This window comes from Notolepis coatsorum, assembly GCF_963971535.1.
Source record: "Notolepis coatsorum genome assembly, chromosome: 3".
Classification (NCBI taxonomy): Eukaryota; Metazoa; Chordata; class Actinopteri; order Aulopiformes; family Paralepididae; genus Notolepis; species Notolepis coatsorum.
This window is the reverse complement of record NC_140167.1, coordinates 80,766,231-80,793,730: the sequence shown is the minus strand read 5'-3', so window position 1 is coordinate 80,793,730 and position 27,500 is coordinate 80,766,231. Positions and strand designations below refer to the sequence as shown.

Sequence of the window (27,500 nt, the reverse complement as noted above, 5' to 3'; positions counted from 1 at the left end):
CAGACCCAGGCTCAGCCATCAACTGGGTGTCAGCCCCTGTCCCCATGAGAAGCGAAACGTGGGGCCGCATGCGCTTCAAAGAAGGTTCGTGGCCCGCAGCCAAAGGAAAACGATCAGAGCCCCTCTTCCGTTGGTGACGGGGAGAGGAGTGATCGGGGAGCGGGCTGTTCGCGGCAGAATGACATTTCTTCTTCCCCAAGAGGAGATTGCTCCAACCAGAAATGCCTATTAACAAGCGTTATTAAAGGAGCTCCCGTCTTATACGGAGCTACTGAGAAATCTTGATCCCGTAGTTAGACTGGCTGACGCGCCGTTATATTCCTGGTCTCATACCAAACAGTCCTTGTCCCAATGACACAATGCAGGCAGCTTACTTGGAAAATGATATTTATTTGCTTCACCGTGCAAACAGAATATCCTTGTTTTTGTTCCTTAAACTGATTAAATGATAATGAAATACGATATCTAATTGGATACAAACATTTCGACCTGAGACCTGCGTCGTACGTGCGGTCAAAAACCATTGCCCTTTTCCGGGTCAAAACTCCTCCTCCTACAGGTTTACCTGACGCTTAAATAAAAGAAGCGCCACCTTCTGGTCACATAAATCCACTGCACATTAATCCATTTTGGCCGTTACAAGCGTTGATAGCATCCTAATCCTCCCCGCAGTTATAGCTTGTGACTGAGTCAAGATCTCTATAACACCAATAACATGCAAAATGTTTTCAGCGTCGGCTGGTCCTGTAGCCCCACTACCCGACGCTAATGTGGACAGAAAAACAGTCAGCTGAGCCTCAACACTGGCTGCCGCTAAATTCCATCCTGCAGTCCATACTGCCACCCGCCGGGCCGACTCGCTCTCAAGCGTCGGCCGGGTGGGACACCATTCAACCCCGCCGGGGCACAGGATCGATGCTACCTGGCTACTTAGCCACGGCACACCCGCCCTGCACCCTGTTGTCAACCCATTCATCCGTAAAAAGGGTAAATAGGACTCAGCAAAACCCCCCACATTAGCTACCTACTGACCTTCATCAATGAACCGGTTAAGAGGAGGGAAAAGCGGCAACATCCCACGGCGGGGAACATTAGAACAGTGACCCAGCATTGTAGCATTAGCGTTAGCATTAGCGTTAGCATTAGCGTTAGCATTAGTGTAACTGAGGGGTACAATTCCCTGACTGTATTGATAAGTATGGTATCATTAAGCCACTACCGCTTTATGTACTTTAACTACTGGCCATACAGTACACAATATCTAAATATGATGAACACTTTCCACAATGAAATCGGTTCCAGTCAAAGGTAATAATCAAATATTTAATGGAGCAAAAGGTACATAGAATATTTATCTTACATTTATCATTTGAATGCACTTGTAAGGCAAATGAGTACTCGTAGGCAAATCAACACTGAATGTCCAATCTCTGGTTACGCAGGAAGCAAGTATACAACCTGGCTCTTAGGGAATTATATCTATGGTACACTTAATGATATAGCGGGATATTCTGGAGGGGGTCCTCCCGGTTGTAAGCCGGTAGGGGGGGTAGGAGAGCCGTCGGTAGTAGACCATCTGGTCAACGATATCTATGGAGACTTCAAGTACAGAAGACAGTGCAATAGACTCTTGATCCGTAGATGAATACACCTTGGTTCTCTTGTAGGCTGTAGCTCCACAATGAAGAAGAAGCTAGGCGACCTCAGTCTCTCTGAGCGCCGACTCAACTTGACTCCTCTCGGGGGTAAATCCAACACTCACAGGCGTCGGCGATTATCCGCTTCACAAATCACAGTACCAAAGCAAATATATATTCCAGCCGCATAGGGCTCAGCAGTCGTCGGGTAGGTAATCCAGTGTACATGTCCCTCGGTCCTCGCCTAGATCTCCTCGGATGAAAGCGCCATGTGGTCGGCCCAACCTGGATAAGACTCTAGATAACACGAGGAAGCGTTGGAGATGCTGGTCACTTTAGAACTCTAACCGCACGATGCACCATACACAATAGACTATTATTACTTGATAGAAATACGTTGCACTCGACGGTACAGTGCCAAACTCTGACAATTCAGTTATTAATTCGCACGAGGTCTCAATGCTATTCTAAGGCCAAACAGGCCATACTTCACCGCACGTCGTATCGTGGGTGAGGCTTCACGTTCTGTTACTAAGTTGGGAAGAAGGGTAAGGGACTTCTACATTTACTTGCGCCATATTTATATGCACGGTGAACAAATAGTGCCACTCTCATTTCGGTAGCCGTATCCCTGAGCGGAGCCGGGGCTAGTACGGACATGTCTCGTCGGTACCTTTGAACTTGACGCCAGGGGCTGGTCCCCTGGCGCCTGGTCCTTTGTCCAATAAGAGAATGAACTATTATGGGCTATAGTAGGCTAAAGGGATATTCCGTGCATATGTACAAGGAATATACAAGGGATATCAAACGACATACAAATACTATTCAATATATATCCATAAATAAATATATATATTCGGTTTAATCTGATCCTTCGTAACAGCCGCCCCCTAATTAGTCCCACCTAATTAGCTAAGCAGAGACAGATTAACCGCACTGTCCACTACTCAATGTCCGCTGTGAGGGTCAGTCAGTTCACAAAGTCATGGGGTCATGGTCATCATCGATGGTATCGGGGAGCCCTGGCAGTTCTATTAGCCTCGCCACGGGTCGGGTGTAGGTCCGCCCTTGGACGAGCACTTCAGCTGCTCGGACCTTTCCGTCGGCACCGGTGATCACTTTGCTTACGCGGCCAGCCGGCCACATAGCTCGGGGTAGTGACTGGTCGATAATCATGACGACTGTTCCTTCTGTCAAATTGTCTCTCTCTTTCACCCATTTCTGGCGGGTCTGTAGAGACGGTAGGTAGTGGAGTAGGAAGCTGTTCCAAAACTTGTCAGCCAATACTTGACTGTACCTCCACATTCTTCGGCCGTTCGCTTCTTCAGGCCTGTACATTGTCTGGGGTAGCGCGGGGTCCAGCCGCGCCATCAAGAGTGTGTTGGGGGTGACTGGGTCGACATCTGCTACATCACTTGAGACGTAACCGAGGGGCTTTGAGTTCAATACTCCCTCGATCTCCGTGAGGACTGTCATTAAGACTTCTTCCGCCACGGTCTGGGCCCCAAGCACGGCGTACAGGGCTGTCTTTATAGAACGTACTTCTCGTTCCCAAGTTCCACCGAAGTGAGGTGCATTCGGGGGATTAAACTGGAAGTCAATCTGGGATGGAGCGAGGTGGGTCTTAAGTTCTGGGCCCATAGCTTGGAAGCTCTCTCTCAGCTCTCTTTCTCCGCCTTTGAAGTTTGTCCCGTGATCAGACAATAATGTAGACGGTTTTCCTTTCCGTGATGTGAATCTTCGGAAGGCCATAAGGAATGAGTCTGTGCTCATGGTTGGAAGGAGTTCGATATGTATCGCTCTGGTGGTCATGCATTTGAATACAATACCCCACCGCTTCTCGGTTCCTCTTCCTTTCTTTATATACAGCGGGCCGAAACAGTCCATACCGGTGGAGTGAAAAGGCTTGTCGCCGAGTCGGAGGCGACAGGGAGGTAGGTCAGCCATCCGGGGTATACTGGGCTGGGCTCGCCACTTACGACAGTCTAGACAGGTTCGCTGGAAGCGCCGCACTGCTTCTCTCCCTTGCAGTATCCAATAACGACGTCTGATCTCCGCGAAGACTCTCTCTGCCCCTGCGTGGTGCACATCCTCGTCGTATTTCTTTATGATCAGCTCTGTGACCTTGTGTCGGCTGTTCAAGACTATCGGGTACTTGACGTCATCCGGTAAGTCTGGGGCTCTCCGCAGACGACCACCCACTCTGATGAGACTATGGGCGTCGCTCTCGGGGGCTAGGTGGAGCAGTCTGCTGTCTGATGGGACGGGCTTTGCTCCCTGTAGACAGTCTAGCTCATCGGGGAACGAGTCTCTCTGGGCTCGTTGTAGTAGAAGAAGTTCTGCTTCTTCGTAGTCAGCTGCTGAAATGTCAGTCGTGGGCTGAACCTCTGGGTGGTGCCACAGAAATGTCTTTAGCTGCGCACTCTGTAGGGTGAGGCAATCGTCTATGTCGGGGTCTGTGGAGACGAGTGTGTTCAATCCACAGAACATAGGTTTCTTGTTTTCGGCCTCCTCTTTACTCGCCTCCCGTGGGGTGGGTGTAGGCCACTCTTCTTCGGGGAGCTTGAGAAACTCTGGTCCGTCACTGTAGAGGTTGTGATGGGTGAGGTCATCCAGGGACATTCCCCAGGTGATGACGTCAGCTGGGTTGTGTTTGGTGTCCACATACCTCCAGCTCGCTACTTCTGTTAACTCTTGAATCTCGGTGACTCTGACTCCCACGAAGACCTTGTATCTGCACGAATCAGACCGGATCCATGTGAGTACTGTCGTGGAGTCTGACCACAAGAGTGTTCTTTGCACCGGGATGGTGAGTTCACATTGGATTAACGTGGCGAGCTGCGCTCCTGCTAGGGCTGCGCAGAGCTCTAGACGCGGGATAGATTGTTGCTTTCGTGGGGCTATTCTTGAGCGAGCCAGGATGAAAGCAGTATGTATTTCTCCTCCCTCCTCTCGGGCACGCAAGTAGGCCACCGAACCGTAGGCTACTTCGGAGGCGTCGCTGAATACGTGCAGGTCCCTCTTGCATGTCTCTGGCCTCACTGTGGGTGGGAAGTAGCTGCGGCATATGTTAACACCTGGGAGTGAGCGGAGTTCCGTCTCCCACTCTCTCCATGTGGATGCAAGGTGTTCGGGTATGGGATCGTCCCAGCCCTGGTCCTTGTCCCATAGCGCTCTTACAATCATCTTTGCCCTGGTGGTGTAAGGTAGAATACATCCCAACGGGTCATATTGTCTGGCGAGTGTTCTGTATACACTCCGTCTGGTGGTCGGTATTGCCGTCGACCTTCCCTGCTCCTTGGTCAGGGGTTTGTGTCTATAATGGAGCGAGTCTGTTTTGAAGCGCCAGACTAGTCCTAGTGTCATTTCTTGGGCTTCTCCTGGGATGGTCGCCATCCAGGTCTCGCTGCTCGCTGCCTTGTCCTCGGGGGAGAGGCTGCGCAATACTTGCGGGTCACTGCTGGCCCACTGCCTGAGATCAAAGCCGCCTTTGATCAGGGAGGCGCGGAGCTTGAGTAGAAGAGCTTCGGCTTCTTCTGGCGTCGAGACGCTTTGTAAACAGTTGTCCACGTAGAAACTATTTGTCACACTTTGTCGGACCTCTTCATCTGCTGCTGGGTCCTCTGCGACGTGTTTTTGTAGTGCAAACGTAGCACAGCATGGGCTGCATGTGGTTCCGAAAGGGAGGACTTCCCATTGATAGATGGCTGGGTGCTCATCTCCGATCCTCTCTCTCCATAGGAACCGCAGCAGGGGCTTGTCCTCTTCCACTAGTCTCACCTGCAGGAACATCCCTTTGATGTCGCCGCTGATAGCCACCTTGTCCTGGCGGAAGCGTAGTAGCACGCCTAGTAGAGAGGGGCCGAGTGTTGGGCCGGGCAAGAGCTCTTTATTCAGATTTTGTGATCCGATCTGGTAGCTGCAGTTAAACACAATACGATCCTTGCCGTTGTGGTGGACCTTGTGGTGCGGCACGTACCATGATTCGGTCGTCTGATCGGCCTCTTTAATGTCAATTTTCTTTATGTGTCCCGCTGTGATTAGCTTGTTAATCTCAGCGCGGTACACAGTCTCTTGAGCGGGGTCTTTGGCTAGGCGCCGCTCTGTGTTCAATAGATACCGCTTTGTCGCTTCTTTTGTGGCGTGAAAGGTGGGCATTCCCTCTCGCCTCAGGAGTGGAGTTGCGTATCTCATCACTCCGTTGACTGTGACTCTCTTTGTCCCTTGCTCGAGGAGGGCTATAGCGTAAATATCTTCCTTAGAACGAATGTCTTTCTTTTCGTTCTTAAAGGGCATTGTCTCGAGTGTCCATAGCCTCTCGACATGCTGCAGGAGAGTGGTGTCTTCTTCTGTCACTCTGGAGTGGAGGCAGCTAGTGGCTGCTGTTCGGTTAAGAGACTTGGCGAGGGGGCCTTGTAATGTCCATCCTAGGCGGGTCTCGACTGCTGCAGGACAACCTCTGGGTCCTGTATGGACCCGGTCTATCGGGACTATGAGGTCTGCATGGTCGGAGCCTATCAGCAGGGTCGGGGTGGGACCGTCTATGAGCGGGATAGGTAGTTGACGCAGGTGCACATATTTATCCATCAGCTTGGCGATGGGGTAGGTGTACTGCGATAGTCCTATTTCTTGGCTGGTGAAAGCATTAGTAATCCTATACCGTCTCTCTGGCTGCCCGCTTGCTGCGATAGTGAAGGAGACATTCTCGCCCTTTATCGTCTTTAGATCTCTTCTTATTGTCCGAATCGTCATCTGGTTTTCGCTCCCCCGCAGCCCCAGCTGGGCCGCAGCGGACGCGAGGAGAAGGGTCTTCTCTGACCCGTCATCAAGGACGGCGTAAGTGTCCATGACCTTATCTTGGTAACTCAGTGTTACGCGGACCACCTTTAAGAGCACCTGGGCGCCCCCGCTGCTAGCGGGGTCAATGTACATAACACTTGCCTTTGTACTGCTGGATGGTGCAGGCTTTCTTCTGTTACTGTCGTGTAGGACATCTAGGTGGGCTCCGTCACACCGACTACACCTCTTCTTTAGGCGGCACTCGGCTGCCATGTGACTGCGCGCACATCGGTAACAGCGCCTGTTGGACTTTATCCAGTGACTCACTTCTTCAGCGGTCATCTTCTTGAACAGGTCACATTGTGACAACCAGTGTTCCTTTTCGCAGTACGGGCACACCATCTTCCACTTCTCTTTCATCGAGGGGGTACTGTGGTTCTTGCTGCTCGGTACTGATTCTGATTGGTGCATGACAGTCACCAATCTTCGGCCATCGTTTGCTCTCCTAGGTCCCTCTCTGGAGCTTGGTGTGCTCCGCACGAACGTATCCAACCGTAGGCTGCTGACTTCTCTCGCCAGGAAGTCAGCTAGGTCTAGGAGGGATGGCTCGGGACCGTTAGGATCACGGTGGTCTCTTTGCCGCCTGAAGCGCTCCTGTCGGGCGGGCGGCAGCTTCTCTAAAATCCTCTCGACATTCGAGTTTGCGTATAGTTCGTGCATACCCTTTTCTCGTTGCGCCCCCAGCATCCCTACCAGGGATTGTACTTTGATAGACAGGTCGTCTAGTGAGCGATTGTCTGTTGCTGGGGGTGGGCGGTCAATATGCCTTATCTCTTGTATTACGTAATCCCATATACGTCCATATCTTTGGTCTAGTGCTGCTAGAGCCGCGGTGTATGGGGTCGTAGAGGTGGCATAAGCTAGCGCTATGTTGTGCGCTCTGGGCACTTTCAGGTGCTTCAATAGGATAGCATACTTGTGGCGTTCATCAGCTACATCCACCATCATTGTCTCTAAGCACATCCGTAGCTCCGTGTACTGTGCTCGGTTCTCATGGTTGAAGTCTGGAAACGTCGGTGTGCCAATGTATGACGCCGTGGATGGCTGGCACATCGGTGAGCGTTGGAAGAGAGGCCTCCTAGGCGAGTCTCCTCTTACGCCTCTCGGTGGGCTGGTACCGGCAGGGTACCATGGCCCTCTGGTCCAGGTGCTATTCCTCGGGACTGGTCGTGCGTCATGCTCACCCGTGAATAGAGTCGGGGGTCTGTAGCGCAGAGCCGCGGGGTATAGCCTGGGCTGTACTGGACCTCCTGGTCCTGTGGAGTACTGTGCTGCTGTCGGGCTTGACTCTCCTCCTCTCCCTTTTCTTCCTCTGTCAGGTCATCTAGATCCTGTAGTCGTCTATTTAGCCTCTCCGCGGTATACGCCGTTCCTTCCTTGTAGCTGGGTCTCACTGGGACCGGTCGGGGAAGGGGTTCGGAGGGGGGTATAGGCTCTCTCTGGTGGTCGAGTTCAGGGTCGCTTGATCGGTTAGGGGAGGGTGCCCTTGACCCGTGTCTTGACGAGGCCCTGGAACCCCTTGTGGAGGGAGGGGGTGTTGCCCTGGCGATCAGCTGCTCCATTAGCTGCGCTTGTAGTCTGTTGCGCTCGGCTTCGCGCTTGGTGAGATCTGCTTCTCTTTGGGCACCGGCAGCGGCACGCTGGGTGTCGGCCCGGTCCCTTGCCATATTCTCTTCCGTCTGAAGGCGTCTCATCTCCAGACGCATACGCTCTTCGTCGCTCCGTTGCTGCGCTTGAATGCGTTCTCTTTCCGTGGAAGAATGTTCGCGCTCACTAAGCGTCTGTGCTTGGAGCCGATCGCGCTCTGTGGAGGCTGCTAGGCTGGCGAGGAACGCCTGTGCCAGCATCTTGTCCGCCTCGCTGGGGGAAGACGCTGGTTGAGGTGATCCGCTCCTGGCAGTACTCGTTGGGGATGCGTTCTCCTGCGGGGAGTCCTGGAGCTCTATCTCCTCGGCGCTCTCCTCATCTTGTTCCGTGCAGAGTTCCATCTCTGGAGGGTTGTCTTCCTCCCGGAGCTCTCTGGGGACTACTTCTTCGGTCTTGGCGGGGGGTAAAGTCGTGTCAGTTCCCTCCTGGTCCCCACCGTCAGTTACATTAGAACCCACTAGGGCCTCTGTGGTCGGGGTATCCTGGTTGATAGGGTCGGACATAATTTTACTTTCTACTTTTACCGCGTTTACCGTTTGTAGAAGGCTAGGTAGTATACTGGCAGCGTAATCCTCTAAGTACTGAGGTGGCTGCCGTCTACGCTGCGGGCGTTCTACTTTAGGAGGACCGTTTCGTGGAGTGTTCATCATAGGCCATTTCAATATTAATACCACTATATTAATATTACACTAATTACCCTCCGGCTCGAAGGACCAATTGTAACTGAGGGGTACAATTCCCTGACTGTATTGATAAGTATGGTATCATTAAACCACTACCGCTTTATGTACTTTAACTACTGGCCATACAGTACACGATATCTAAATATGATGAACACTTTCCACAATGAAATCGGTTCCAGTCAAAGGTAATAATCAAATATTTAATGGAGCAAAAGGTACATAGAATATTTATCTTACATTTATCATTTGAATGCACTTGTAAGGCAAATGAGTACTCGTAGGCAAATCAACACTGAATGTCCAATCTCTGGTTACGCAGGAAGCAAGTATACAACCTGGCTCTTAGGGAATTATATCTATGGTACACTTAATGATATAGCGGGATATTCTGGAGGGGGTCCTCCCGGTTGTAAGCCGGTAGGGGGGGTAGGAGAGCCGTCGGTAGTAGACCGTCTGGTCAACGATATCTATGGAGACTTCAAGTACAGAAGACAGTGCAATAGACTCTTGATCCGTAGATGAATACACCTTGGTTCTCTTGTAGGCTGTAGCTCCACAATGAAGAAGAAGCTAGGCAACCTCAGTCTCTCTGAGCGCCGACTCAACTTGACTCCTCTCGGGGGTAAATCCAACACTCACAGGCGTCGGCGATTATCCGCTCCACAAATCACAGTACCAAAGCAAATATATATTCCAGCCGCATAGGGCTCAGCAGTCGTCGGGTAGGTAATCCAGTGTACATGTCCCTCGGTCCTCGCCTAGATCTCCTCGGATGAAAGCGCCATGTGGTCGGCCCAACCTGGATAAGACTCTAGATAACACGAGGAAGCGTTGGAGATGCTGGTCACTTTAGAACTCTAACCGCACGATGCACCATACACGATAGACTATTATTACTTGATAGAAATACGTCGCACTCGACGGTACAGTGCCAAACTCTGACAATTCAGTTATTAATTCGCACGAGGTCTCAATGCTATTCTAAGGCCAAACAGGCCATACTTCACCGCACGTCGTATCGTGGGTGAGGCTTCACGTTCTGTTACTAAGTTGGGAAGAAGGGTAAGGGACTTCTACATTTACTTGCGCCATATTTATATGCACGGTGAACAAATAGTGCCACTCTCATTTCGGTAGCCGTATCCCTGAGCGGAGCCGGGGCTAGTACGGACATGTCTCGTCGGTACCTTTGAACTTGACGCCAGGGGCTGGTCCCCTGGCGCCTGGTCCTTTGTCCAATAAGAGAATGAACTATTATGGGCTATAGTAGGCTAAAGGGATATTCCGTGCATATGTACAAGGAATATACAAGGGATAGTTGACGCAGGTGCACATATTTATCCATCAGCTTGGCGATGGGGTAGGTGTACTGCGATAGTCCTATTTCTTGGCTGGTGAAAGCATTAGTAATCCTATACCGTCTCTCTGGCTGCCCGCTTGCTGCGATAGTGAAGGAGACATTCTCGCCCTTTATCGTCTTTAGATCTCTTCTTATTGTCCGAATCGTCATCTGGTTTTCGCTCCCCCGCAGCCCCAGCTGGGCCGCAGCGGACGCGAGGAGAAGGGTCTTCTCTGACCCGTCATCAAGGACGGCGTAAGTGTCCATGACCTTATCTTGGTAACTCAGTGTTACGCGGACCACCTTTAAGAGCACCTGGGCGCCCCCGCTGCTAGCGGGGTCAATGTACATAACACTTGCCTTTGTACTGCTGGATGGTGCAGGCTTTCTTCTGTTACTGTCGTGTAGGACATCTAGGTGGGCTCCGTCACACCGACTACACCTCTTCTTTAGGCGGCACTCGGCTGCCATGTGACTGCGCGCACATCGGTAACAGCGCCTGTTGGACTTTATCCAGTGACTCACTTCTTCAGCGGTCATCTTCTTGAACAGGTCACATTGTGACAACCAGTGTTCCTTTTCGCAGTACGGGCACACCATCTTCCACTTCTCTTTCATCGAGGGGGTACTGTGGTTCTTGCTGCTCGGTACTGATTCTGATTGGTGCATGACAGTCACCAATCTTCGGCCATCGTTTGCTCTCCTAGGTCCCTCTCTGGAGCTTGGTGTGCTCCGCACGAACGTATCCAACCGTAGGCTGCTGACTTCTCTCGCCAGGAAGTCAGCTAGGTCTAGGAGGGATGGCTCGGGACCGTTAGGATCACGGTGGTCTCTTTGCCGCCTGAAGCGCTCCTGTCGGGCGGGCGGCAGCTTCTCTAAAATCCTCTCGACATTCGAGTTTGCGTATAGTTCGTGCATACCCTTTTCTCGTTGCGCCCCCAGCATCCCTACCAGGGATTGTACTTTGATAGACAGGTCGTCTAGTGAGCGATTGTCTGTTGCTGGGGGTGGGCGGTCAATATGCCTTATCTCTTGTATTACGTAATCCCATATACGTCCATATCTTTGGTCTAGTGCTGCTAGAGCCGCGGTGTATGGGGTCGTAGAGGTGGCATAAGCGTCTGTGCTTGGAGCCGATCGCGCTCTGTGGAGGCTGCTAGGCTGGCGAGGAACGCCTGTGCCAGCATCTTGTCCGCCTCGCTGGGGGAAGACGCTGGTTGAGGTGATCCGCTCCTGGCAGTACTCGTTGGGGATGCGTTCTCCTGCGGGGAGTCCTGGAGCTCTATCTCCTCGGCGCTCTCCTCATCTTGTTCCGTGCAGAGTTCCATCTCTGGAGGGTTGTCTTCCTCCCGGAGCTCTCTGGGGACTACTTCTTCGGTCTTGGCGGGGGGTAAAGTCGTGTCAGTTCCCTCCTGGTCCCCACCGTCAGTTACATTAGAACCCACTAGGGCCTCTGTGGTCGGGGTATCCTGGTTGATAGGGTCGGACATAATTTTACTTTCTACTTTTACCGCGTTTACCGTTTGTAGAAGGCTAGGTAGTATACTGGCAGCGTAATCCTCTAAGTACTGAGGTGGCTGCCGTCTACGCTGCGGGCGTTCTACTTTAGGAGGACCGTTTCGTGGAGTGTTCATCATAGGCCATTTCAATATTAATACCACTATATTAATATTACACTAATTACCCTCCGGCTCGAAGGACCAATTGTAACTGAGGGGTACAATTCCCTGACTGTATTGATAAGTATGGTATCATTAAACCACTACCGCTTTATGTACTTTAACTACTGGCCATACAGTACACGATATCTAAATATGATGAACACTTTCCACAATGAAATCGGTTCCAGTCAAAGGTAATAATCAAATATTTAATGGAGCAAAAGGTACATAGAATATTTATCTTACATTTATCATTTGAATGCACTTGTAAGGCAAATGAGTACTCGTAGGCAAATCAACACTGAATGTCCAATCTCTGGTTACGCAGGAAGCAAGTATACAACCTGGCTCTTAGGGAATTATATCTATGGTACACTTAATGATATAGCGGGATATTCTGGAGGGGGTCCTCCCGGTTGTAAGCCGGTAGGGGGGGTAGGAGAGCCGTCGGTAGTAGACCGTCTGGTCAACGATATCTATGGAGACTTCAAGTACAGAAGACAGTGCAATAGACTCTTGATCCGTAGATGAATACACCTTGGTTCTCTTGTAGGCTGTAGCTCCACAATGAAGAAGAAGCTAGGCAACCTCAGTCTCTCTGAGCGCCGACTCAACTTGACTCCTCTCGGGGGTAAATCCAACACTCACAGGCGTCGGCGATTATCCGCTCCACAAATCACAGTACCAAAGCAAATATATATTCCAGCCGCATAGGGCTCAGCAGTCGTCGGGTAGGTAATCCAGTGTACATGTCCCTCGGTCCTCGCCTAGATCTCCTCGGATGAAAGCGCCATGTGGTCGGCCCAACCTGGATAAGACTCTAGATAACACGAGGAAGCGTTGGAGATGCTGGTCACTTTAGAACTCTAACCGCACGATGCACCATACACGATAGACTATTATTACTTGATAGAAATACGTCGCACTCGACGGTACAGTGCCAAACTCTGACAATTCAGTTATTAATTCGCACGAGGTCTCAATGCTATTCTAAGGCCAAACAGGCCATACTTCACCGCACGTCGTATCGTGGGTGAGGCTTCACGTTCTGTTACTAAGTTGGGAAGAAGGGTAAGGGACTTCTACATTTACTTGCGCCATATTTATATGCACGGTGAACAAATAGTGCCACTCTCATTTCGGTAGCCGTATCCCTGAGCGGAGCCGGGGCTAGTACGGACATGTCTCGTCGGTACCTTTGAACTTGACGCCAGGGGCTGGTCCCCTGGCGCCTGGTCCTTTGTCCAATAAGAGAATGAACTATTATGGGCTATAGTAGGCTAAAGGGATATTCCGTGCATATGTACAAGGAATATACAAGGGATATCAAACGACATACAAATACTATTCAATATATATCCATAAATAAATATATATATTCGGTTTAATCTGATCCTTCGTAACAATTAGTGTTAGCAGCGCGCTCCAGGATCACTTGGAAACCGTCCACTTCAGGGGAACGTTTACCAAAACATCCCGCCCCTGGCGCAGACACACAACTCGGTTGTGTAACAAAACAACCAGCATTACTAACACTAGCATCAATGCCTGATGACACAGGGCCTACCTGTGTACCAGCCGGCTCGATAGCCAAACCTTGCACGCTGTCCCTCGAACTGCTGCCACAAGACGAGGAAACATCAGAATATACCCGACGTGTCGTTGGAACATGCCGCGAAGATTCCAGGGGTAAGCAAATCTCCGGTAAGCACTCAATATTACGCAATTTCTCTAAACTTTTCATGACAACTAGTTGCATAGGGTGCACGCGTCCGCTATGATGGAAACGAAAATAGTGGAAGAGCGAGTGGTGACCACGCCTAGTGCTATATAGTATGTAGCACTAGGGCGGGGCCTGGCAGGTGCTGGGTGTATTGTTTTTTATTCGTTGATGGAGTACACTAGGTACTGGAGATGAGGTATATCTCGATGGCGAAGAGCAGTACGCGATTCGCCAGTACGACTAATATAACTGATGACCAGTTCTCTCAGGTAGTAATAGTAATGTATGTTAACTGATGTCCAGTTCTCTCAGGCAGTAATAGTAATGTATGTTAACTGATGTCCAGTTATCTCAGGCAGTAATTGTAATGTATGTTAACTGATGTCCAGTTCTCTCAGGCAGTAATAGTAATGTATGTTAACTGATGTCCAGTTCTCTCAGGCAGTAATAGTAATGTATGTTAACTGATGTCCAGTTCTCTCAGGCAGTAATAGTAATGTATTTTAACTGATGTCCAGTTCTCTCTGGCAGTAATAGCAATGTATGTTAACTGATGTCCAGTTCTCTCAGGCAGTAATAGTAATGTATTTTAACTGATGTCCAGTTCTCTCAGGCAGTAATAGTAATGTATGTTAACTGATGTCCAGTTATCTCAGGCAGTAATAGCAATGTATGTTAACTGATGTCCAGTTCTCTCAGGCAGTAATAGTAATGTATTACCATTTTTACTGATGTCCAGTTCTTTCAGGTTGACCAGACTGGCGATGGTGGTGGGCAGATTGGAGAGGTCATTGTCAGGCATGCTCAGTTTCTTCAACGCCTGACAGTTGAACAATTGCTGTGGGGACACAGAGGAAGCAAGGAATATTATGGTCTGCTGGCAAAATCATTGCATACATCAGACCAGTGCATCTGGGTGCTTTGGCTTTTATACATGCAATCATGCCTAGATGGACTCCATTCTTATAACAGCTTTCATCCAACACGCTTTACACGTTACACCTCACATTCACCCATTCACTCACATTCACACACACATTCACACACCCATACACACACATTCACACACATTCACTCACACATTCACACATATTCACACACCCATACACACACATTTTAATACTTTATTTGGTTCCACAAATTATATTACATAAACAGGGAATCAAATGTATCGGGGCCAAGCAGCACTGAACACTTAAGGGTACACATAGCACCTCCTTCTCCACGTGGCTAAGCTGCCAATAATAGCTGAGACAGAGCAATATTTGGCAATTTGTTTGGCTTTTCTTTTAGACATTGCAGCAATTCTCAGACCGGTCATGGTGGATTTGTGTACATGGCCAAGACTTCCGAACACAAGTACACCATATCTACACCTATACCCAAGGTCAGCCATCACACTGAGCAGTGGTTGGTATTTGATATACTTGTCCCGGAAGGCTTGGTCCATGTACAGGTCAAAGGTAACACATCCACTCACATTCACTCACAAGACTATTCCAATTCTGCTTGGACTCAGCAGTGGTTCCTGATCTCTGGAAGAATTCTATCATCATTCCAATTCCAAAGATCAGCAGACCCAAAATCCTCAACGACCTGCAGCCTATAGCCTTAACATAATTAGTAATGAAAAGTCTGGAGAAAATAGTAAAATCTGAAATAGTTGATGCAACCAGATCAGCTCTTGACCCCATGCAATTTGCATATAAGCCTGAGAGAAGTGTTGATGATGTCAAGTTATTTATTTTGAACTCTGTTCGTTTAGAAAAAAAGAACACGTATGCAAGATACATTTTTGTTGACTTTTCGTCAGCCTTCAATACAATGCAGCCTCACATACTCGTAGAAAAACGTATACATTATTTTCACTTGGATCATCAACTTATCAGATTGATTATCAGTTTTCTTACTAATAGAACTCAGACAGTAAGTATAATGGAAAAAGTTCCAAATCAATTCTAATCTCCACAAGGCTGTTCTTTCTTCTCTTCTTTTTGTTTTAGCAAATATATAAATCACCATATTGTAAATTAAATTAGCTGACGACAGTGTTATCTTGTCCCTTCTCAGTCAATCAGATAAATAACATGGACCCATAATACAAGACTTTGTAGACTGGTGTGATGGCTGTTTTCTGGATTTAAATGTATCCAAAACCAAATAAATGATTATTTCACCAACACACATAGACGTCGCTCCAACAACCATCCATGGAGCTGAGGTGGAAATTGTCCAGAATTATAAATATTTAGGAACTGTGTTTGATGACAAACTCAAATTTAGTGACAATGCAGATGTTATAATAAAAAAAGGCTCATCAGCGTCTGTACGGTCTTCGTAAAACTAAACTCCTGAATTCTGGCAATGTTTTATTCTTTCTTTATTGAAAGTATTCTAACCTTTTCATTTGTATGTTGGTTCACATCCCTCTGTCAAAGAGACAAGAACAGACTGCAAGGTGTTGTCAACCTTAGCTAAAAAATCCACAAAGATCCCTAGTACAGTTTTACAATGCAAGAAAGCACATAAGATAATTAGTGACTCCACACATGTCCTTCATGTGTGTTTTGACTTGTTGCCATTAGGAAAGCGCTTTAGACAGCCTGCCTTTAAAACAAACAGAAGGAGGTTTGGTTTTGTTCCAGAGGCCATTCGACTGGTGAATGGCCCCAGTGCAAGGATGGTCAGTTCACTAATATGCACCTTTTGATCCCTTGATTTTAACCTTTTTGACGAAAGTGCATTTCTTTTGTACTGACCGAATGTATTTATTTATTAGACTTGACATATCAGCTATATAGAGATCCTGTTCAATGTCATGTTTCTTGTGCTTTAATAGTGTCATGTATGCAGGGCTTGACATTAACTTTTTGGCTCACTAGCCACTGTGGCTAGTGGTTTTCCAAAGTCACTAGCCACTCAGCATTTTCACCAGCCAAAAATCCCCACACACGCCGATCATAACCCAACAATGGTAATAATGTGATTATTAAAATGGTCATGTGAAAATGGGCTCCAGACTAACTTTTTTCACCACCATGATGAATGAGAGACCTCCTCCAATGTACAGTTTATATGTCAAATGTATATACACTCTTTTCTGGACACTTTTTGTATCACAAACAGTACTGTATTTGCATATCTGGTATGTCATAAATGTATAGATGTAGCAGTACTGTCTATCTGTATGTCGTGTGTGTCATATATGTTATGATGAATTGAAAATGGGGGACCCTGATGTGAACAAGATGAAAGTATTTATCTGGTCTGCATCCCCTTAACAATTGTATGTATTGAGCTGTACTGTACTGTACCCATTCTGCAATCTGTTAATAAAGTTTTCATTCAATCAATCAATCAGAGAGAGAGAGAGAGAGAGAGAGAGAGAGAGAGAGAGAGAGAGAGAGAGAGAGAGAGAGAGAGAGAGAGAGAGAGAGAGAGGGAGGGAGAGAGGGAGAGAGACAGAGAGAGAGACAGAGAGAGAGACAGAGAGAGACAGAGAGAGAAAGAGAGAGACAGAGAGAGAGAGAGACAGAGACAGAGACAGAGAGAGAGAGAGAGAGAGAGAGAGAGAGAGAGAGAGAGAGAGGAGAGAGAGAGAGAGAGAGAGAGAGAGAGAGAGGGGGGGGGGGGGGGAGAGAGCGCGTGCGTAGGTTCTAGGTTGAATCAATTGATGAACAATCAGTGATGGGCAAGCTACTTGGAAAATGTGGTAAGCTCACTACAAGTTACTCTCGATTAAATATAGCTCAACTACAATGGAAGCTATCCCCAGAGAAATGTAGCAAGCTACACTACAAGAACATGGCAAAAATAGCTAACTACATCGGCACTACTTTATTTATTTTTTCTTCATGATCAGGTTTCCACCAAACAAATAGGCAGCCAAAAAAAAGGTTCAGTTTGATTGTTTATTATAAAACTGAAACAAGCCCTCCAACTATGCTAATATGTCTATACTACTACAGTATACATGTACTCAGAATATAACACTCAAGCTTGACACTGCTAGACAATACTACTTATCCTTGGCTGCTAGATATGTACCACTCCTGCTGACTTGTTGTACACAATTTGTAAGTTGCTTTGAATGAAAGCGTCAGCTAAATGACCAAATGTATTTAAATATGTAACTCACAAAACATTCCATGGCCCCAAAATCATGTGGGGACCCCCCCCTAGGTGTTTTTTTCCATCTTAGTGTATGTATTTAATGTTAGTTTGTTTTTTCTTTTCCTCCACCCCCATAATATTGTTCATTTTCTGCCTACAGTTAAACATGATAGCAGCTATCTATTAGTTAAAACTGTTGACAGAAAGTGCACTGACTTGTGTGCTGTTTGGGAACAGTTGACCATGTTTAATGTAAAGGTTTTCATCAGCTCACCTGAATATGTGTTCTCAAGTTAGTGCTGGAGGTGTGGGAAGTTGAGATCAGCTTTGTTTTTGGCTGACACAATAAACACCTAAACATTATGTTTTAGGCGTTTTTTCAGTCAAACTCATAAATGTTTCCAGATAGGGCCATGGAGAGGCATTGTTGTTATTGACATCATCATCTTCATCAATGCCATCAGCCCTGGAAACATCGAATCCCTCTGCCATTTCGCGTGGACTGGTTCATGTAATCTGTTAAATTGCATTCATTCATTCAGTGGTCTGTTTTGATTTGCACTTCCTGGTTTGCGGAGCTGGAGTCCCGCCCTATCCTGCCTCTGATTGGCCTACCTGTAATGTTTTGGCCTAACCTTACCCAATCGTGAGTCGTCATACTCATATCTAAACCAACCAACCAATCATAGTGGGTTTTCTGCAGGGAGTTTTATTTTTTTCACAAATCTTTATGTCTATTTCTCCGGATAGTAGCGTGTAGCGTTTCATCACGCTACGTCACTACTTCGTTCTAAAAATAGCTGCACTACAGAGAACGCTACTTGGTTCAAAAGTAGCGACGCTACCATCACGCTACTGAGAATTGTAGTTAAGCTATGTAGCGTCACTACTTGTAGCTAGCTACTGCCCATCACTCTAAACAATGTCGTTTTCATTATAAGCGTCTTGCAAGTTGCAACGCTGGTTAAGATATGAAAATACTTGCCAGTACTGTCTGTAAGGATGGTTGTAGGCAGCTGTGTTCAACGAGCCCACCATCTTGATTATGTGTATTGGCGACGGACTCAGTGTGAAAATAACTTTGAAGAGAGCTGGTTTCAGGTTTCACATGTGTTGTGTTCTGTAATGCATGTTGAAGATGTACTTCCCAAGAGTCTCCACTATGGGGCGTAGTTGATACAATGCCTTGTTATGCCTACAGCTGAAGTGTGCAGAAGAAGTGGACACGCAGAAGGAGAATAGGACAGAATGTACCCTGCTGTAACCTACCATGCTAACCTGCTTGACTAAAAGGCTAAAAGAGTAACCTGCTTCCTGAGTCTTATTACTACACCTACCTACATACAAGATACTACGTACGTACACCATAACAATTGTCGACGAGTGAAGTTGAACCGGGGAATTTTTTAACGGACGTTTTTACTGCAGGAGAAATGGCTAATCTACATGTAGCTTCTCCGACGTTGTTTTTACCCTTCCCTGGGGAACCTACTATGCCGTTTAAGACTTGGCACCAGATGTTCAAGAATTACATGCTGGTTATAAATGCGACTGGAAATGGATGGTCCGAGGCTCGGAAGAGAGCTACCCTTCTACATTGCCTGGGTACCGAGGGTCAGCGGATTTTCTACACATTACCAGATACAGGTGATTCTGTGGCTAACGCCGTGGCAGTGTTGGATGCACATTTTACTCCAAGAATCAACGTAGTAGTCGAGCGACACACGTTCAGAAAGCGTGCACAAGCACCGCATGAAAGCATTGCACAATACGTTGTTGCTTTGCGTGACCTAGCTACCAGATGTGACTTTGATAATAAAACCGAGGAAAATCTCCGGGATCAGTTGATTGAACATGTAGCTAGCCCACAGATAAGGGCACGTCTACTGCTTGAACCAGGTTTGACGCTGGACAAGGCTATCAATCTACTGTAGCTACGCAGTTTGAAGCGGCTGTACTCCATGCTAAAGCTATCAGTACCGAGCGTGCTGCTCCAGTACATGCCGTGACACCACGGTCTCAGAATACTTTTAAGAAACGGGACTGGCAGCGCTCCTGTCCAGCTAAGCCTGCTGCTGCTACTGATTCTGCTCCCACTCGCTCTTGCTACCGATGTGGCTCGGGGAACCACCTGGCGAACTCTTCACAATGTCCAGCAGTGAAAGTGACTTGCAAATTATGCCAGAAAACAGGACATTTTGCTCGTGTCTGCCGTGCTAAAACACAGTCAGTGAGTACAGTGGAAATTCCTGAAATTACAGTGCTATGCGTGGAAGCTTCTGATATTACAAAAATGATTGTATGCAATGTGCATGTACACACACCTACTACCCAGGCTCAAGAAGTGAGACTGGTTGTGGACACAGGTTCAACAGTATCCATAATGCTACTGTCTACTTATGAGAAATACTTCAGTGAAACTACCCTATCTGCACCTACTGTTCGGCTGGTGTCGTACACCAAGGATAGCATACCTGTCATGGGGTGCCTACAGGCTCAGGTGAGGAGAGACAATGTCACGGTCCTTGCTACATTTTACATCGTGGATAAAGGAACTCCCCTACTGGGAATGGACCTGTTGACTGCACTCCACCTCTGCATTAGTGGAACTACTGTCCTCCCCTCCTCCGCTCCTACGCCGTCTACACCTGCCCCTGTGATAGCTACTACTGTCACAGCTCCTACGGTATTTGGCTGTGCAAAAGGCTTTGTGCATTGTGTAAAAATGTACCCTACTGTTAAGCCAGTCCACCAGAAGTTACGCCGCTTGCCTTTTGCGGTCAGGGACGCCGTCTCTACTGATACTACTACTTCTGCTGCGGATACTACTGCTACTACGGATACTACTACTACTACTACTACTACTGCTACTACTGCTGCTGCGCATACTACTGCTACTACGGATACTACTACTACTGCTACTACTGCTGCTGCGGATACTACTGCTACTACTGATACTACTACTGCTGCTGCTACTACTACTGCTGCTACTACTACTGCTGCTACTATTACTGCTTCTACTGACTCTGCTATGGATGTGGAGCCCGAGATAGTAGCACACATCGCGGCTACACTCAGTGCCCTGTCGGTGACTGAGTTTGGGGCTGCTTGCTCTACCTGCCCTGAAGTGACTGCACTGCGTGGTCAGATTAACAGGGGTTGGCCTCACTCAGCGAAATCAGTGAGCCAAGATCTGATCGCATACTTCAAGATCAGAGAGGACAATTACGTCCTCAGAGGCAACCGCCTCATCGCACCAGTGTCCTTACGCCATACATTGCCTACACTGGCACACGAGAGCCACCAGGGGGTCGTACGCACTAAGCAGCGTCTGCGGGATCTCTATTGGTGGCCGAAGATGGACTCTCAGGTTCAGGCCGACATATCCAAATGTGTCTCTTGTCAGTCTAATGACAAGACGGCCAAGATTTATTTTGCACCTCTACAGCCAGTTCCACTGCCAGACGGCCCGTGGAAAAAGCTAGGCCTCGACATAGTCCCTTCGAGTCAGCTGTGCCAGCCTGCCGTTACGCGATCACACTGACGGACTACTATTCTAAGTGGCCAGAGCTAGCCTTTTCTCACAACGCTACAACTACGGATGTAACCAAGTTCCTAAGCTCTGTGTTCGGTCGCCATGGTAACCCAGAGAGCATCTTCACAGACAATGGACCTCAATTCACATCAGCAGCCTTCGCCGAGTACCTCAAGGAAAGAGACATTGCTCACAATCGGATTTCAGTTTACTATCCGGCGGCTAATGGTGCTGTCGAACGCTTCCATCGTGTTCTGAGAAGTTGCATTCAGACAGCAATCCAGCAGTCTCAACCGTGGAAAGAGGCTGTGTTGGGTTGTCTGCAAATATACAGAGCCACTCCCCACGCCACCACTGGCGTTTCACCACATGAACTGCTTTACGGTCGTAAAATGCACACCAAACTGGACGTACTGCCCTTGCAGCCTACTGTGAGTTCACAGGACGAGACTGTGAGAGAAACGGTCCAAAACAAGCAAGCCAAAATGAAGCGCTACACAGATGCTAAGCATGGCGCTTGTGCACCTGTTTTTCGGGTGGGGGAGAGAGTCAGGATTAGAACACCACATCATGTCCCCAAAGCACACTCGAGATACAGTGCACCAATGACAGTGAAAAAGAAGATTGGCAAAAGCACCTTTCTGCTCAGCAATGGAAAGAAATGGAACGCATCCCGTCTGGCTCACACTTCGAACACTCCAGATGAGCAGGACTTAGGGATCCGCCCTGCCCTGACAGCGCTCAGCGGTCACACTCCAGCACAGTCACGTGCAAGAAACGAACCTAGTTGGCATCAGGACTTTGTTGCACACTGAGTGAGAACTAAGAGTAATATTGTTTGAGCATATATAATTATATCTTGATAATGATTGAATAACCTGTGCTCCCTTTGTTTAATGATTACCTTGAGTTACCCGTTTTATGATACTGACTGTTGGTTCAGTTTACTTAAGAAAGTGGAAAAAGCAAAAGTTCTAAATTTGCATAATGCTGAGTAGCAAGTAACATTCTATTACAGAAAAGGGAGATGTTGTGTTCTGTAATGCATGTTGAAGATGTACTTCCCAAGAGTCTCCACTATGGGGCGTAGTTGATACAATGCCCTGTTATGCCTACAGCTGAAGTGTGCAGAAGAACTGGACACGCAGAAGGAGAATAGGACAGAATGTACCCTGCTGTAACCTACCATGCTAACCTGCTTGACTAAAAGGCTAAAAGAGTAACCTGCTTCCTGAGTCTTATTACTACACCTACCTACATACAAAATACTACGTACGTACAACATAACAACATGACCAGCCAATCAGAGGCAGATCAGGGCTGGTCTTTGCATAATGAACGTGATATAGCCAATCAAAGGCAGAGATTTATTTTTTAGAATGCAGGGAGAAAAAGACACTAAACACACACACATAAACACACACACATACACACACACATACACACAGACAGACAGACCACTAGCCAATGTGGCGGGTAGAATGACGGAAGTACACGCCCCAGGGGAATTCTACCCTTGTCTGGCGGGTGGGCGGGTGTCAATGTCAAGCCCTGCATGTATGTCTCTTGTCCCCTGTTCTGTCCTGGATGTGTATAAGTGCAGCTGTTTGCCATATCCATGCCTTAAATTGTCCCTTGCGGCACTAATGGCGTTTTTTTTATTGAATTGAATTGAATTCACTCACACATTCACACACACATTCACTCACACATTCACACACACATTCACTCACACATTCACTCACACATTCACATACATATTCACTCACACATTCAGAGGCGACCATGCAAGGTGCCAACCTGCTCTTCTCGAGTGGTTAGGGGTTAAGTGTCTTGCTCAAGTTCAAGTTTTGTTTTATTTGTCACATATAAGGTACATTAGAGTGAAATGCTTGGTTCTGTATGACCCTCCTGGAATTGTGTACAGTACAAATGTAAACAATAAAGACCAAAAACTAAATATACAATATACAAAACTAGAAATGTACAAAATGCAAATATACTGTAAGGTAGAGAGGTAGTGCAAATGTTTTAGTAATACATAGATAAATATGGTTTAGTGTTAAAAAGTGTCTAAAGTGAATGTTAAGGTGAATGTTTAAAGTGAGTGTGTGCATGTGGATGTTGCGTGCAGTGCATTTATTGTGAACAGTGACATTTGATAATTTGTTCAGGCTCTTTCAGGCCTGGTGATGGCTTAGGGTTAGGCTTACGTAAAGGAAAATGCCAACTGTTTGGGAAATGAGGTACCCTTCTCATATCTGTGTGTGCAGTACAGAGAGAGAGAGACCTGCAGCATGCTAACTAGCTTACAAAATGACTGGAAGTGGATACAGATTATTATTAGCCTACCAACAAAAGTAATAAAATACACTTTTTCTACAACAATTCTAAAACTGTCTTATTTACATGTTGTGACTTGTGTGATTTCCACATGTAGAAATAACAATGTAAAATGAGACGTTGTCATGTTCTAAGCAGATACAAAGAGTCTGAACAGATACAATAGAGTCTGAACAGATAGAGATACATAGAGTCTGAACAGATACAGATATAGATACATAGAATCTGAACAGATACAGTGGGTAGCGTAGAGGTCTAAGCACTAGGAGCAGCTGGGTAGTGTAGAGGTCAGGTGAAAAGAAGCGGCTGGCGACTGTATCGGAGAATCAAATCAAATCAAATTTATTTGTAAAGCCCGACAACACACGTTAATGTCCCCATGGGCCGGACACGTCTTCTTTAAACAAGTCAAGAAGAAACATAACAATAAGTCAAGAACAAAACAAGAACACCATAAGGTCCAACAAATTTAAAATAAATGCAAATAAATGAATGAATGCAAGCACTCCCAGACCCCACGCGAAGGTAAGGAAAAACTCACTAAAACCTAACAATAGGGAAAAAATGCTCCACAGGAACACAGGAGAAGGCATGTGGTAGTCCACACCCTCCCCAGACCAACAGTAGGGCAGCATGTGGTAGTCTACACCCTCCCCAGACCAACAGTAGGGCAGCATGTGGTAGTCTACACCCTCCCCAGACCGACAGTAGGGCATCATGTGGTAGTCTACACCCTCCCCAGACCAACAGTAGGGCAGCATGTGGTAGTCTACACCCTCCCCAGCATGTGGTAGTCTACAACAGTAGGGCAATGCGCGCAATAACCAGGAAGGGAATTGGCATAACGACTACAATTGGGGGATGGGAGGAAAGAGAGAAAGGCAAAAAAAAAAAAAGCCCAGTTGTAACTTCTGTCAACAGAGCCAACGTGACTGGCCAAGATTCAACAGAGCCAACGTGACTGGCCAAGATCCAGAACCGTATCTATGGGAACCAGAATTTACAGAGGAGGAACCACAGGTCCTGGAAGCGGAACGGCAAGAAGGGAGGCGGAGGCGCTGGAACGGGCTGAGGCTGTTGTTTCTACACGTGGTAAACACACACAAGTCACAACATGCAAATAAGACAGATTTAGAGTTGTTGTAGAAAATGTGTATTTTCATTTTGTTACTTTTGTTGGTAACAGTCATTGTGTAAGCTAGTTAGTAGTTAGCGTGCTGCATGTACAGGTATCTCTCTCTGTACTGAACACAGAGATGAGAAGGATACCTATCTTCGTGTCTCTCTCTGTACTGAACACAGAGATGAGAAGGATACCTATCTTCGTGTCTCTCTCTGTACTGAACAGAGATGAGAAGGATACCTATCTTCGTGTCTCTCTCTGTACTGAACAGAGATGAGAAGGATACCTATCTTCGTGTCTCTCTCTGTACTGAACACACAGAGATGAGAAGGATACCTATCTTTGTGTCTCTCTCTGCACACAGAGATGAGGAGGATACCTATCTTCGTGTCTCTCTCTGTACTGAACACACAGAAATGAGGAGGATACTGTACCTATCGTCTTGTCTCTCTCAGCACAGTGCTGATGGGTTAGAGGTGTGGTGATCACAGCATCGTGCTGATGGGTTAAGGGATGCAGCTGAGTGTATTTCACCTGCTGTAACGCATTTAACCCTCCAGTCACCCTATGCCGCAATTCTTGGCAAATAGCCTTTTATTGACGTGTGTGTGTGTGGATAGTGTTGGCTATATTTTATGTATATGCCAGGAAAGTAGCTCAGTCTCACATATTTGACTCACATTCCAATAATCCATGTTTTTAATTTTTTCCAAAATCACTATTAAGCGAACTGCATAAATGTATTACACCTTTCACCCTGGGGTTAGGGTTAGGGTTAGAGTTAGGGTTAGGGGTTAGGGGTTAGGGTAACCCTAACCTTTTTTTTGGTCTTGAGTAAATAAAAAAATTTGTTAAAATCATGAAAATGAATCAATATTGGATATGTATGGTGAGGACTGAAGTAAATAATGATATTCATGAAAATAAATTGGAACAATACATGAAAATGAAAATGTTTTACTGTGATTGCAGTTTTCGGCAAAGGGCTAAAGGTATGATTTAAAGGTTTACTGGATGGTTAATTAATTAATTAATCTTTCCATAGAACACGGCAAGGTACCTTCAGATTTGAAAAGTACTAGAGTCATCCCCCTACATAAGAAGGGCAAAACATCTGAAAAGGGAAACTACAGACAGTTTTAAGTGTCCTTTTCAAGGTCATGGAAAATATTGTTTACGAACAGATGAATGAATTCATATGGCGGACCAGTTTCCATAATCAAAAAGTAACTGTATTTACAGTAGATTTCATTCACGGTTCTTGCTGCATGCCTGGTGATACTAAATCCAAATTGAACTCTGCCATTTGAACAAGATTTGGCCCGATCCCTAGATGTGCGACTTGGCTATAATAAGGTCATTTATAGGCCTGATATTCTATAATAATATTTCAAATTGCATGTCTGGATGGCAGAATTCAGTACTGTATCTACAAAACCTTCTGTTTAATGATCTTCCCTTTATTCCTTTGCTTAGTTTTTTTGTAGACGTGATCTCAAGAAGGTGCTGCATGAGCTCAGTGGCAGCTTTTCATGTCTGGTCATTTTGAGCATTCATTCACTGTCAAAGATGCAAAGAAAAATCATAATTTATATTCTCCTTTGTTTCATCACAATTTACTCAAGCCTAGTAACAGTAACTGACCCTGGGAATACATTCCCTGAGATCCATAGATGTCCCTAGATACCAAGGACATGCAAATGGACCTTGTAGAAGTGGAGCAATCTTCCATTTATTTTAGGCGGATTTTCAGAAAATAGGGCTAGGGCTTAGAGAGGTTAATTTGACTTTTATTTAAAAATAAAAATTGTATTGCATTGTATATTCTCTGCAAGTTATTTGTATGCTTTAAATATGTATGAAAAGAAAAGGTCGTGAAACCACTGCAGCACATCACTCATTCCCCTCCACTGGCTCCCGGTCAAGTCCTGTATCTCATAGAAGATCTGTGTCCTTACCTACAAATCCCTCCATGTCCCTCAGTACATATCTGACCTCCTCCACCCCTACACCTCCACCTAGTCGTCTCCCTGTCCTCTAGTCGTCTCCCTGTCCTCTAGTTGTCTCCCTGTCCTCTAGTTGTCTCCCTGTCCTCTAGTCCTCTCCATGTCCTATAGTCCTCTCTCTGTCCTCTAGTCGTCTCCCTGTCCTCTAGTCGTCTCCCTGTCCTCTAGTCGTCTCCCTGTCCTCTAGTCCTCTCCATGTCCTATAGTCCTCTCTCTGTCCTCTAGTCCTCTCCATGTCCTATAGTCCTCTCTCTGTCCTCTAGTTGTCTCCCTGTCCTATAGTTGTCTCCCTGTCCTCTAGTCCTCTCCATGTCCTATAGTCCTCTCTCTGTCCTATAGTCCTCTCCCTGTCCTATAGTCCTCTCCCTGTCCTCTAGTCGTCTCCCTGTCCTCTAATCGTATATCTGTCCTCTAGTCGTCTATATGTCATCTAGTCATATCAATGTCAGTTGTCTCCCTGTGATCTATATGTCCTCTAGTCCTCTCCCTGTCATCTTCTCCCTGTCCTCTAGTCATATCTCAGTAATCTAGTCCTCTCCTGTCTCCCTGTCCTCTAGTCCTCTCCATGTCCTATAGTCCTCTCTCTGTCCTCTAGTCCTCTCCCTGTCATCTTCTCCCTGTCCTCTAGTCATATCTCAGTAATCTAGTCCTCTCCTGTCTCTCTGTCCTCTAGTCCTCTCCCTGTCCTCTAGTCCTCTCTCTGTCATCTAGTCATCTCCCTGTCCTCTAGTCCTCTCTCTGTCATCTAGTCCTCTCTCTGTCATCTAGTCATCTCCCTGTCCTCTAGTCCTCTCTCTGTCATCTAGTCATCTCCCTGTCATCTAGTCATCTCCCTGTCATCTAGTCATCTC

General features: G+C 46.9%; 1 protein-coding gene across 1 annotated transcript in view; it reads right to left on the bottom strand.

The window, feature by feature from the left end:
* The window catches only part of lrrc7 (leucine rich repeat containing 7), a gene marked incomplete at both ends in the record, with an annotated part of 328,845 nt that overhangs the window by 161,655 nt on the left and 139,690 nt on the right, over window positions 1-27,500 (bottom strand). Inside the window, 1 exon segment of the mRNA XM_084311260.1 lies at window positions 14,250-14,367. Within this exon segment, the coding sequence (XP_084167386.1) occupies window positions 14,250-14,367 (118 nt within the window).